Raw genomic sequence first — 12,397 nt, 5'->3', positions numbered from 1 at the left:
GAGTTAAACAAATCCAGGTATCTTCTACATATAGTTAGTATTCAGACTAATAAACAAATGCAGAATTAGGTTGTTTCTGATGAAGTACATTTTGATGGAACAGTGATAAAACTCAAGATGAATAGTTACAACAAGGTAAGAGTAGACACCAAGGAAAGACTGATTATAGATTCTAAATATTTGTTTAATGTGAGTGAACAACTGATTGTTAATAAATGATAGTTAGAATTCTGCATAAAATATAAAAATCATGTTTACAGCCAAAGGAATGGGACCATTTAAATTTAACAGCTCCTAGTGGAAACAGTGGCTGACTTTATTTTTCTGGGCTCCAAAATCACTACAGACGATGACTGCAGCCATGATATTAAAAGACGCCTACTCCCTGGAAGGAAAGTTATGACCAACCTAGACAGTATATTAAAAAGCAGAGACATTACTTTGCCAACAAAGGTCCACCTAGTCAAGGCTATGGTTTTTCCAGTGGTCATGTATGGATGTGAAAGTTGGACTATAAAGACAGTTGAGCACGGAAGAATTGATGCTTTTGAACTGTGGTGCTGAAGAAGACTCTTGAGAGTCCCTTGGACTGCAAGATCCAACCAGTCTATCCTAAAGGAGATCGGTCCTGGGTGTTCATTGGAAGGACTGATGTTGAAGCTGAAACTCCAATATTTTGGCCACCTGATGCAAAGAGCTGACTCACTGGAAAAGACCCTGATGCTGGGAAAGATCGAGGGCAGGAGGAGAAGGGGACAACAGAGGATGAGACGGTTGGATGGCATCATCGACTCGATGGACATGGGTTTGGGTGGACTCCAGGAGTCGGTGATGGACAGGGAGCCCTGGCATGCTGCGGTTCACTGGGTCGCAAAGAGTCAGACACGAATGAGCAACTGAACTGAACTATGTATCCACAAAGTGCACTAAGAATGAAGGAAATCACCAGTCTGAAAGAATAAGTCACATCAATTGAATGGCGAAACAAATACATTAGGGAGTTTTTTGCTATGATTTTTTTTGTACCTTTATGATTACTCTTATTTATTCTTTCATCACCACTTACCATAAAATTTTTAAAAACTGATAATTACAATATTACAGTAGCTATGGTACCAATAGTAGCTATAATAGCTACTATTATAGTAGTACTATTATAGCTACTATTATAGTAGCTACTATTATAGCTACCATTATAGTTGTATACTATACTATAATAGTATACTATAATAGTAGCTATACTATAATTGTAGCTATGGTAGTAGCTATACTATAATAATAGCTATGGTACCAACTTTCCTGGAGAAGGAAAAGGCTACCCACTCCAGTATTCTGGCCTGAAGAATTCCATGTACTGTATAGTCCATGGGGTTGCAAAGTAAGACATGACTGAGAGACTTTCACTGACATGGACATGATACCAATACTAATACTAGACTGAAAAGACTTCCAGAAGTATGTCACAGAAATATGAGCATGACTAAGACCCTTGATAGGTTACAAGACAAATGCAGGGCCACTTCCTACTTCTCTTATGCAAAAACAGTACCCAAAGAGTATTTAAAACCTTTTAGCTCTTGGGACTTCCCCGGTAGTCCAGTGGCTAAGACTCCACTCTCCTAATGCAGGGGATCTGGGTTTCAATCCCTGCTCAGGGAACTAGATCCCATGTGCCGCAGCAAAGAGTTCACATGCTGCAATGAAAGATCAAAGATCCCATATGCTGCAATTAAGACCCAGTGCAGCCAAAATAATTAATTAATTTTTTTAAAAACCCTTTTAGCTCTTCATTTACAACCAAAGCTTATGGAAATTCATTTCTGCTTAACTATAGGGACAAAGTATATCTTGGAAAGAGATTTTAAAATTATGGAGCCATCTCCACGTTAAACACACATTTCTAGACAAAAAGGGGCTTCCATCATAACAAAGAGATTAGAAAAGGTAGTAACATCCACCAAAAAGTACTATTCTATAGTCTTTAAAAGGTCTTAACAGCATGTGTGTACGCGTGCTATGTCGCTTCAGTTGTGGTTTTTTGCAATCTTACGAACTGAAGCCCATCAGGCTCCTTTGTCCATGGGATTCTCTACGCAAGAATACTGGAGTGAGTTGCTATGCGTTCCTCCAGGGGATCTTCCCAACCCAGGTATCAAACCCGCATCTCTTATGTCTCTTGCACTGGCAGGTGGGTTCTTTACCACTAGCCCCACCTGGGAAACCCCTTAACACCATGATCAATTATTATTCATTTTACAGATGCCTAAATTTGTATATATGTAAAGACAGATCAAGTGATCCATTCAAGACCAGGGAGACAGCTTACCTGTGGAACTAAAACTCAGTTTCAATTCCATGCAAGTAAAATCTATCACAGCATATACATTTTTTCTAATGTTTATCTGCACGACAAATTAATGTATTATAAGCCTCAATCGGTAATCACCTTTCAGTTAAAATAAAGATCCATAAGAAGTTTCCTAAAGTTTAATGGAAGTTACAAATGAGGATTCTTTAAAATTCACATCTTGCATAATGTTCTACAAACATGTTTCCATTATCTATTTTTATTTAAAAGAATAAAAATTGCTTAGAATGAATTTTTATCACAAGAAGTTAATAGAAATATTGCCCAGAAATGTCTGATCTGTAAAAATCTCAAATGTCTTTTTTCTTCTTAATGAAATCACCATTGCAGGTACTGACACATCCACTGAGCTATCAGCCCAGTCTTACAGATGCTTTTAGTAATCTGATTCTCTCAAGGTGCTTAGCTGGAGGCTACTGTACTACTACTACTGTGTAGGAAACAAAAGTATTGGTACTTCCATGTCTTTTCTAATGAAAGCTTTCATACTCCCCATCATTAGTTAGGGGCTTTCGTGAATGAAGATGATGTGGAAGGAAATACCCCTAGATGTATCTGGAGGGGAAAAATAGATGTTTCTCAGTTGCAAACACCATTGTGATACTTGGAGATATACAGCTCCTAGCACAGTGGCCACCAGCTAAGCACACTCAGAAAATGAGACTACTTAAAAAAAAAAAATCACACTTTTCTATTTGTGACCAACCTAAATACACATATGAGGACACTGATTAGACATTTACTAAATGTTAAGGAAATGCCAAGCTCCTTGCTGGGTAATGGAATTACTTTAAGCAAGACAGACCCTGCCCTCAGTCACAAGGAAATGAAAAAATAATAATTATAATACAAAATATTAAATGGCTAAACAAAGAGATTAATAATGAAGTAACAATACTGTGAGAGGATGAGACAAGACATTGGTAGGAAACGAGGCTATGAAGGCAATAAATGGCTCCTAGCCTACAGCAAATGGGCCAGGGAGAGTGAAGTCAGAAACATTTAGGAGTCAGACCAAAGGCCAGAAGAACAAATACGTTCCTAACTAAAGTATACTAAAACTTGCCAAGAAGTCTTTGGGCCAGAATAAGTCTTCTATGAAATAGTGAATGGTCTCCTTAAACACGTCCCACAGAACTTTAGAGGGACATCAATTCTTTGAAGCTACTACATACATTTTAGAAAATTATCAGTACTTTTCAGTCTCAAGAACATACCTACAAAATACTCATTTTATCCTTGCAGTTCATTTATTAAGAGGTGAGATCTAACAAGCTGCTACATGGTGATTTTTCTTCCCATTTGGGCAACTGCAGAGATTTCTAGTCAAGATTAATTTGGTAAGGACTGCAAACATACAAACAGCATGTAAACTCTAGAGTTCAACCCAAATATACACCCCCTGACCACTGCATCAATAGAATCATCCCAACAAACATTATTGTGTCTTTCCCATCATACTCAGAAATGACACAAAGTCAATGTTTTACAGCGTTTTTTTTTGTTTTGTTTTTTTTTTTTACAAAGATCTTGATATGGCCTAAACTCACAGAAACTGCACATCAAGTCGATGGCTTTCTCTACCAATTCTTGTCTAGGGCCTGCAATAAGAATCTGTCATGCACTAGACTGATTATTCTTTAAGTGGCAGAAGGACTTAACACTAGTATTAATAAGTATTTCTGCAAAAAGAGTTTACTATATTTTCACATTTCAAAAACCATAAAATTCATTTATATTTAATGATTCTGGTATATAAAGTACTTTTTATAGTCTGCATTATAATACTCATATTTGCGAGATAGGTAAAAGGTTAATATAAGTAATTGTTTAACACAGAAAGGTGAGAAAACTCTCCAAAGTCAGTGACTCAAATAAAGATCTAGAAACTAAATGCCCTGCATCGCACAATGATGCTCTACCAAAACAGATGACAGATAAATGAATGAATGCAACTGTCCAGAAAGTATTATAAACCCTATTACTCTCTTCAAAACATGTATCAAGGCAATTTTTTTTTGGTTATTCATAGCTTTTTTTCTTTCAGTTTGAGATATAATTGACATACAGAACTATGTATGTCTGAATTGAACCAGCATTAATGATTTTACTTATATATATGAAATGTTACAATGATAAATTAAGTGAACATTCATTTCAATAGATAAAAAATAAGAACAAAAAACACATTTTTTCCTTGTCATGAGAAGTCAGGATTTTATCTCAACTTTCATATGTAACACACAGCAGTGTTAATTATATTAATCATGCTTCACATTCTTAGTACTATATATCTTGTACCTCGAAGTTTGCACCTATTTACTATCTTCATCCAACTCTCCTCCTGCCAACCCCACCTCTGGTAATCACAAATCTGATCTCTTTTTCTATGAGTTTGTTTTTGAAGTAAAATTGACTTAAAACACTTATATTAGCTCCTGGTGTACAATGCCGTGATTTGGTATTTCTATACATTACAAAATTATTATCACAAGACAAATTTTTACAATAAACCTAATAAGTAGCAGTGAATTAGATGTACTTATACATATTAAATATATATAAAATAAAAATAACTTTAAACATTCCTCATTAAAGACAACATTTTTGGTAGAAATGCATGTTTGTTATTAAAAAATGCTTGCTTGAATGTTTTCTAAATATGTAGAAATTTCTCCACTGGCTGATTTATCCTCTAGATTTACTTAGAATCTTATCTTTAAGGAGTCTGATAGTTCAAGTGAGCAGTTATTTGTAATAAAAAAAAAATCATGACATGTCCTACTCATGTATAATCCCTACATAGTCTCTATAACTAGTATATCTAGAAGATTTTGAAACTGAAGAAAGATGAGGACCCCAAACAAGATCTGTGAGATCATTCTATTCATGCAGCAGTAGGAAGAGAGAGAAACTCCTGGACTAAGATGGTTTCTCTCCCTTTTACTGCACTGCCAATGAAAATGGCACTGGGTGGCCCACAGCTAGTTAAGGAGTCATTTCATCTAGTCTCCCTCCTCCTGTCCCTCCTCTAATAAGGTAACAGATATGTCCCACATCTACAAAAAGAGTGGAAACAGATAAGCTCTAACAGTATGAGATTCCTAATTTGTCTATGGGGCACAAACACATACAAACAAGACTGGTTTCATAATATTCTCTTACATGACTTCATTTCACTAATGACAAGGTGGACCATACTAAAAATCCCTAAAAATCAAGAACTTTTATAATTCAGTTACTTTTTATTTATTTATTTTTTTGGCCATCTATGTGGCTTGCAGGATCTTAAGCTCCCACAATAGGGATTGACCCAGGTCCACGACAGTGAAAGCACAGAGTCCTAACCACTGGACCACCAGGGAATTCCCTAAATTTAGATAATTTTAAATTAAGCTAAATAAGAAAGTGCAACAGGAAATCATGTACACAGCTACAGTCTGATTAAAACATATCCACTGCAACTACATTATATGAAAGCCTGACAACTGCTCTGAAATGCTATGTTGTAGCAACATGCCAATCTCCCATGATAATTTTCTTGAATCTGGAATATGAAAAAGTAAGCTTACAAATACAACCCACTTCAGCATATCATTTCTTACATTTTAGGATGTCTAAACAAAAAAAAAATCTCCCATGACAACAGACTAAGAATGAGAATATATGTGACATTTGCACTTGCCTTTACTATTTATTAATTAACACTTTCACCCAAAACCATTACCTATATGAGTTAAAAATAAGCATTTGTTTTGTAGTTTATTTTGTAATTTTGTAGTTCTAGGAAAATCATCTATATTATTACATCTAAGCAGTGATTTCAGATCTTTCTTAACACTAAAAAAGTAACAAAAATAATCTTTAAAAGAGGCATGATGTAAGCTTTATGTTGAACATATAACTCAAAACAAATGGGGAAACTAATCATTTTGAAAGATAACTTTTACACATGAAAATTACAGAATATATATGAACAAAATCAGCATAAATAGTCCAAAAAATCTGGTGAAAACACCCTAGGGAGACTTAAGTTCCCACCCAAACTAAATTCTGATAATAAGAAAAAAATCAAAAAACATTACCCAGATCAAAACATCTTAGGGAGCTTTAAAAAAATAATTAACTATAATATTAAAACTTGTCACCTTCTACTCAAGGCATAAAACACACATTTAATGCTTTCAAAAGTATTACCATTTATTACTTTCAAAAGTATCTACCAACCAACTAAAAACACAAAGGCTCTCCTGTTCTATATTTTAATAGACCTTTTTCTATTCTTAGCCTCGTCCATATACGGTCAATTTCACAAACTCTACTTCATGATTTCCCACCTTCATCACAATCCATTTCCACCTTTGTGCTCCAATCTTGATACTGTATGTAGGAAAAGTATGATGCACACTCAAGAGGCCCATATTCTTCTATAAAACTTTTAAGTGTGCCCAGAAGTCATCTGCACTTTACTTAGACCATCACTAATGTAAAACTCAGAAGCCCTTAGAGTATGTTTATTCACACCTGTGCTCTAGTCACACACACATCCTCAGAAAACAAATACCACTTCAGACATCAAAATTCCCCTAATGCTGTCTCACTTTCCCACCCTACCATCTTCACAAGGCTGACACAATGGACTACAGATGAGTCTTCCTAGGTGTTACCATCCCACCCCAAGAAACCGAAATAGCAAAACATCAAAAGTTAGTTAACAGGGTTTCTCAGGAGCACAAGGAAATAGACAACAGGGAAGCAGCAGTCTCCTAACAACCAACTTCACCACATCTCCACACCTCCCGAATTACCCTTTATTTCCACCTCTGCAAAAACTCAATTTTTCCACTAAAATGATCTGATCTAATGAATCAAAGCCTGACCATCTCTTCTTGTACTCCTTTTCTTTCAGCCAGAAAGCCCTCACCTCCAGTAGAAGGAAAAGTAAGAAGTAGAAATGACAAAGGGGCAGCAAATGATTCCTTTCCTTCTCTTCCCATACCTTCTTTCCCAAGAGAGTTAGATACCACCTTCTCCCACCTTCCTTCCAGCTTCTCCTCTTGGCTCATGGAGATACCTTTCAGAGACTACCTATACCCCAGTGTCCCAAATTAACACTTCACCATCTCATCCCTTTAAAACGGTTACAAAACCAACAAAAAGTTCATATCTTCGCTATTCCTTTATTTCAAGGTTCCCAACAGTATTTCCACCATACTACTCCAGATAACAGAAACAAACCCCTAACCAATAATCCTACACCCCAATCCTCTCACTATTTACAAAACTCTTTCTTTTCACTACCCGTTTCATTATTCCAATACCTGCATCTAAAAATCCCTTGGTGCTGCCGGTATACCCCTTTCAGCCTGTCCTCCAATAATATTACATACTCAAGTAGTCCTTTCAACCCCCAATCAAACTTACAAAAACCTCACTTTTCCCAACCCCTAATGGTATTTAAAAATCATCAGCTTTCTTGGCACTATCAACTCCTCAATAATAGCATCCCTTAATAGGCTTATCAGATTCCTAATAATTCCCCAAACACTTCAACGTCCACAAATCCCTGTCCACTACCCTATTTTAATTCAATATTCTTGAACCCTTAGAACTCATCAGTAATATCTATAAAGCCCTCAATGTCCCTACTCTCCTTCTCTCCTTTCATGCTTCCAAAAGGTCCCCAATACTCCGCTTCTAGATCTTTTAGTCCCGGAATAATACTGTTTGTAAAACCCTTGATATCCTGCTACTCCCTTCAAGATCCCGATATTCAAATTCTAAAATCCCTCAAGAGCCCCGATTACTCTCTCAGTTCTCAAAAAGCAGTATTTTAAATTCCCTCACTTCCCGCTCCCCCTTTGAGCACCCCAAAACGTGTATTTCAAAAGCCCTCGCTGTCCTCCCCGCCTCCCCCCCCCCCCCCCGCCCCGTTCCCAGAGGCACACCGCCTCTACGTCCCTTTCTCTCCTCCCCCCACCCCCCCACAATGGTGATAGTACTACAGAGAAGACGTCGCCAGGACCTCCCGACCGCGGCCCCTCCGCTCAGCCCTCCCCCATGCCGCTTCCCCTCCCCCCCACGCCCCCGCGGGCCCCCAACGCCCACGTTCGCCAGCCCCGGCCCAGCCTGCCTCACTCACATCGGCTCCAGTAACTTGGCCAGCCAGGACTTAAGGGCATCCACATCCTCTATGAGCATGGTGCAGGGAAGGCGGGCTCGGCCGCCGCTCTTGTTCGGGCCTGCCGCGAGTCGCCCCTTGCCGCCTCCTCACGCCTTCTTCACAGCTCCGGGTGCCTCAGCCCACCGGGCATCTTAGGAGACTTCAACCTACTCCCCCGGCCGGGGCCTAACAGGAACTAACCCAAGAGCCCTCACTCAACCTAGCCCGACGGCACAGGAGGGTGGGCGATAGCGTCGAGTGGCGAGCGCTGGAACCAGTAGGAAAGAGAGGGCCGTGCGCGCAAAGCCAATGAAAAGGCTCGTTCGCCCCGCCCGCCGGTCGTACCCAGTAAAGGAGGAGGGATTTAGCAAGGTAGGTAGAGAGCTTACGTGAACTGCTGGTGCAAGATGGTATCTTGGAGAAGGTGCTGTGGCTCTTAAAGGGGCCGCGGCACTTTTTTTTTTTTTTTTTTTTTTAACCACGCCGCCGCCCGCCGCGGAATACCGGTGTCTGCTCCTGGGAGTGCCTGGGGGAACCTGGTGAGCCCCTCAGCCTGTTTCCTTCCTCCCATTTTTTCCTGGAAACACACACTAGTGTCCCGAAATGACTCAGCTGTAGTAAATCTGCAACATAACGTGCAATACGTTCACGTTCGACACTGTGCACAGATCGCAAAATTTTACTTTTTTTCCTCACACGCTCATTTTGTTCGCACACATGCTGGTATCTTTTGCTGCTGTGCTTAAATTATGCACAATGCTATGGCAACCCTGCCTTGGACTCCAATAATCGTCATTTTAAAAACGTGGCGCAACGGTTGCAGAAGACAGAGGCCATTTCAATTTTATCAGTATTTTTAGTATATTCTCTACAAGGGAGAAAAAGGATTCCATTTTTTAAAAAATTCTCTTTTCATTGCTTCTCTAAAGTTCGATGGGGATTTTGTGCAGGGAAGATGTTGGTCAGCAAAAAAGTTTTTAAAAATAATTTAAAAAATTGAAATCACTGAAATGGGCAAATTGGTTTGTACTAGATGAAAAATTTCCTTTTGGAGTTTTGAAATGACTGGCTTGGCACTGGTGTTAGAATATTTATTCAACAACGATTACTGAGCACCTGCTGTATACCAGCACTGTGTAAGACACTGGGATTTCAGTGGTGAGCAAAACAAACAGTCCTTCCTCCCAGAAAGCTGAACAGTTTATGAGATTATGCGTTGTAATCATAACATTATGAAAAATACCTGATGAGCAGATACCTCATATAAAAGAGATGGGTCAACCCAAAATAAGCAGACAGACTGTAATATAAATATGTAGCAGATGTAGGCAAATTTTTTCTGTAAAAGGCTAGACAGCAAATATTTTTTGGTTTTGTGGGCCATGAGGTCTCTGACAACTACTCAACTCTGCCCTCTTGGCATGAAATAGGTCATAGGTAATATGGAAACAAATGACTGTGGCTGTGTTCCAATAAAAAGCATATGAAAATTTCAATGTGAGAGTTTTCATGTGTCACAACATACTCCGTTGATTTTTTTCCTCCAACCATTTAAAAGTGTAAAAGTTATTGTTACCTCACAGGTGTCTAGGGACAGGTGCCGACATGGTCTGGCTTGCAGGCTAGTATGTGGACCCCCTGCATGTGTATGTGTGCGCCCAACTCTTTGCAACCCTGTGGACCGTAGCCCACCAGGCTCCTCTCTCCATGGGATTCTCAAGGCAAGACTACTGGAGTGGGTTGCCATTTCCTCCTCCAGGGGAACTTCCTGACCCAGGGATAGAAGCCTGGTCTCCTGTGTCCCCTTCACTGGCAGGCGAATCTTTACCCCTGAACCACTTGCGATGTGACCCAGGTGGCATTTAGTGGTAAAGAACCCGCCTGCCAGTGCAGGAGATACAAGAAACCTGGGTTCCATCCATGGGTGGGGAAGGTCCCATGGAGGAGGAAATGGCAACCCACTAAAGCATTCAGTTCAGTTCAGCCACTCAGTTGTGTCCGACTCTTTGCCACCCCATGGTCTGCAGCACGCCAGGCTTCCCTGTTCATCACCAACTCCTGGAGCTTACTCAGACTCATGTCCATCTAGTAGGTGATACCATCCAACCATCTCACCCTCTAAAGTCCCCTTCTCTCGTGTTCAATCATTCCCAGCATCAGGGTCTTTTCTAGTGAGTCAGTTCTTCGCATCAGGTGGCCAAAGTAATGGAGTTTTAGCTTCAGCATCAGTCCTTCCAGTGCATATTCAGGACTGACTTCATTTAGGATAGACTGGTTGCATCTGTTGCAGTCTGAGGGACTCTCAAGACTCCTTTCCAACACCACAGTTCAAAAGCATCAATACTTTGATGCTCAGCGTTCTTTATAGTCCAACTCTCACATCCATACATGACTACTGGAAAAACCACAGCTTTGACTAGATGGACCTTTGTTGGCAAAGTAATTCTGCTTTTTAATATGCTGTCTAGGTTGGTCATAGTTTTTTTTCCAAGGCGCAAGTGTCTTTTAAATTCATGGCTGCAGTCACCATCTGCAGTGATTTTGGAACCCACAAAAATAAAATCTCTCCGTTTCCATTGTTTCCCCATCTATTTGCCATGAAGTGATGGGACCAGATGCCATGATCTTAGTTTTCTGAATGTTGAGTTTTAAGCCAACTTTTTCACTCTCCTCTTTCACTTTCATCAAGAGGCTCTTCAGTTCTTCACTTTCTGCCATAAGGGTGATGCCATCTGTGTATCTGAGATTATTGATACTTCTTCCGGCAGTCTTGATTCCAGCTTGTGCTTCATCCAGCCCTGCATTTTGCATGTTGTACACTGCATGTAAGTTAAATAAGCAGGGTGACAATATACAGCCATGACGTACTCCTTTCCCAATTTGGAACCAGTCTTTTGTTCCATGTCCAGTTCTAACTGTTGTCTGCAAACAGATTTCTCAGGAGGCAGGTAAGGTGGTCTGGTATTCCCGTCTCTTTAAGAATTTTCTACAGTTTGTGGTGATTCACACAGTCAAAGGCTTTGGCATAGTCAATAAAGCAGATGTTTTTATCCTTATCTGTCAGAGGGCAGACAGGATGAAAATCACAATCACAGAAAATTTCAGTATTCTTGCCTGGGAAATCCCCTGGCAGGCTACAGTCCATGGGATTGCAAACAGTCAGACACAATTGAAGCAACTTGGCATGCACACATGCACCTGGGAAGCCTGGACCCCTTACATAGCGAAATAAGAGATAAAAATAAAAGCGAAACACACTTAGAAATTATCTAGTGAACCTCCTTCACTGTTATCTCCTCCCCAACTCTGCAACTATGTCAAGTCCACAGAGACTAAGTAACATCTGGATCTTCTAACAGCAAGCCCAGAGCTTTGACACATTCAGCTGTTGCCTTTTCTTCTCTCTCTCCTCCTCTTCTTGTTTTATCCTTATCCTCATTTTCCCTTCACTTCTTTCCCCTGCAGAGATGAAGTATTACCCACAAATGATAGATATTTTAAAAAGAAAAATGTAAAAGTGATTTGATCAGGCCTGCAGCTAGGCAAGAACTTGATAGCATGACTGATATGGAATAGGAATTGCCTTTTTCACAATAAATCACTCTACTGCAAGAATTTAAAAGTACTTTTTAAATGTAATATTTATAGAACAAATTTTCAAGCCTTACTTCAGAGGTGAGGGTGCTGAAATACTGGTTTTCTAGTGACTGAAGTCATCATTTAATCAAGAGTATTACAGGGAGTAGAACAGACATGATTATGATAGTCATATTTGGGCTTGGGGACCATTGATCGTTTTTTCCTTTTCCCTATTTTTTCAAGTTATGATTCCCTATTTTTTCAAGTTATAATGTCATTACTTTTCT

General features: G+C 39.5%; 1 protein-coding gene across 4 annotated transcripts in view; it reads right to left on the bottom strand.

Annotated features, from left to right (window-relative positions):
* Positions 1-8,773, bottom strand: part of RBM27 (RNA binding motif protein 27) — a 62,153-nt gene extending 53,380 nt beyond the window's left edge. For all 4 annotated transcript variants that reach the window (XM_020872327.2, XM_020872347.2, XM_020872337.2 and 1 more), the window contains exon 1: positions 8,511-8,773. In XM_020872327.2, coding sequence (XP_020727986.1) covers positions 8,511-8,569 — 59 coding nt within the window. In that variant the 5' untranslated portion in view covers positions 8,570-8,773. The remainder of the gene's footprint in view (positions 1-8,510) is intronic.
* Between the last annotated feature and the right edge of the window lie 3,624 nt (positions 8,774-12,397).

This window comes from Odocoileus virginianus, chromosome 3 (assembly GCF_023699985.2).
Source record: "Odocoileus virginianus isolate 20LAN1187 ecotype Illinois chromosome 3, Ovbor_1.2, whole genome shotgun sequence".
In the NCBI taxonomy this organism is placed as follows: Eukaryota; Metazoa; Chordata; class Mammalia; order Artiodactyla; family Cervidae; genus Odocoileus; species Odocoileus virginianus.
This window is presented reverse-complemented; position numbering and strand designations above follow the sequence as displayed.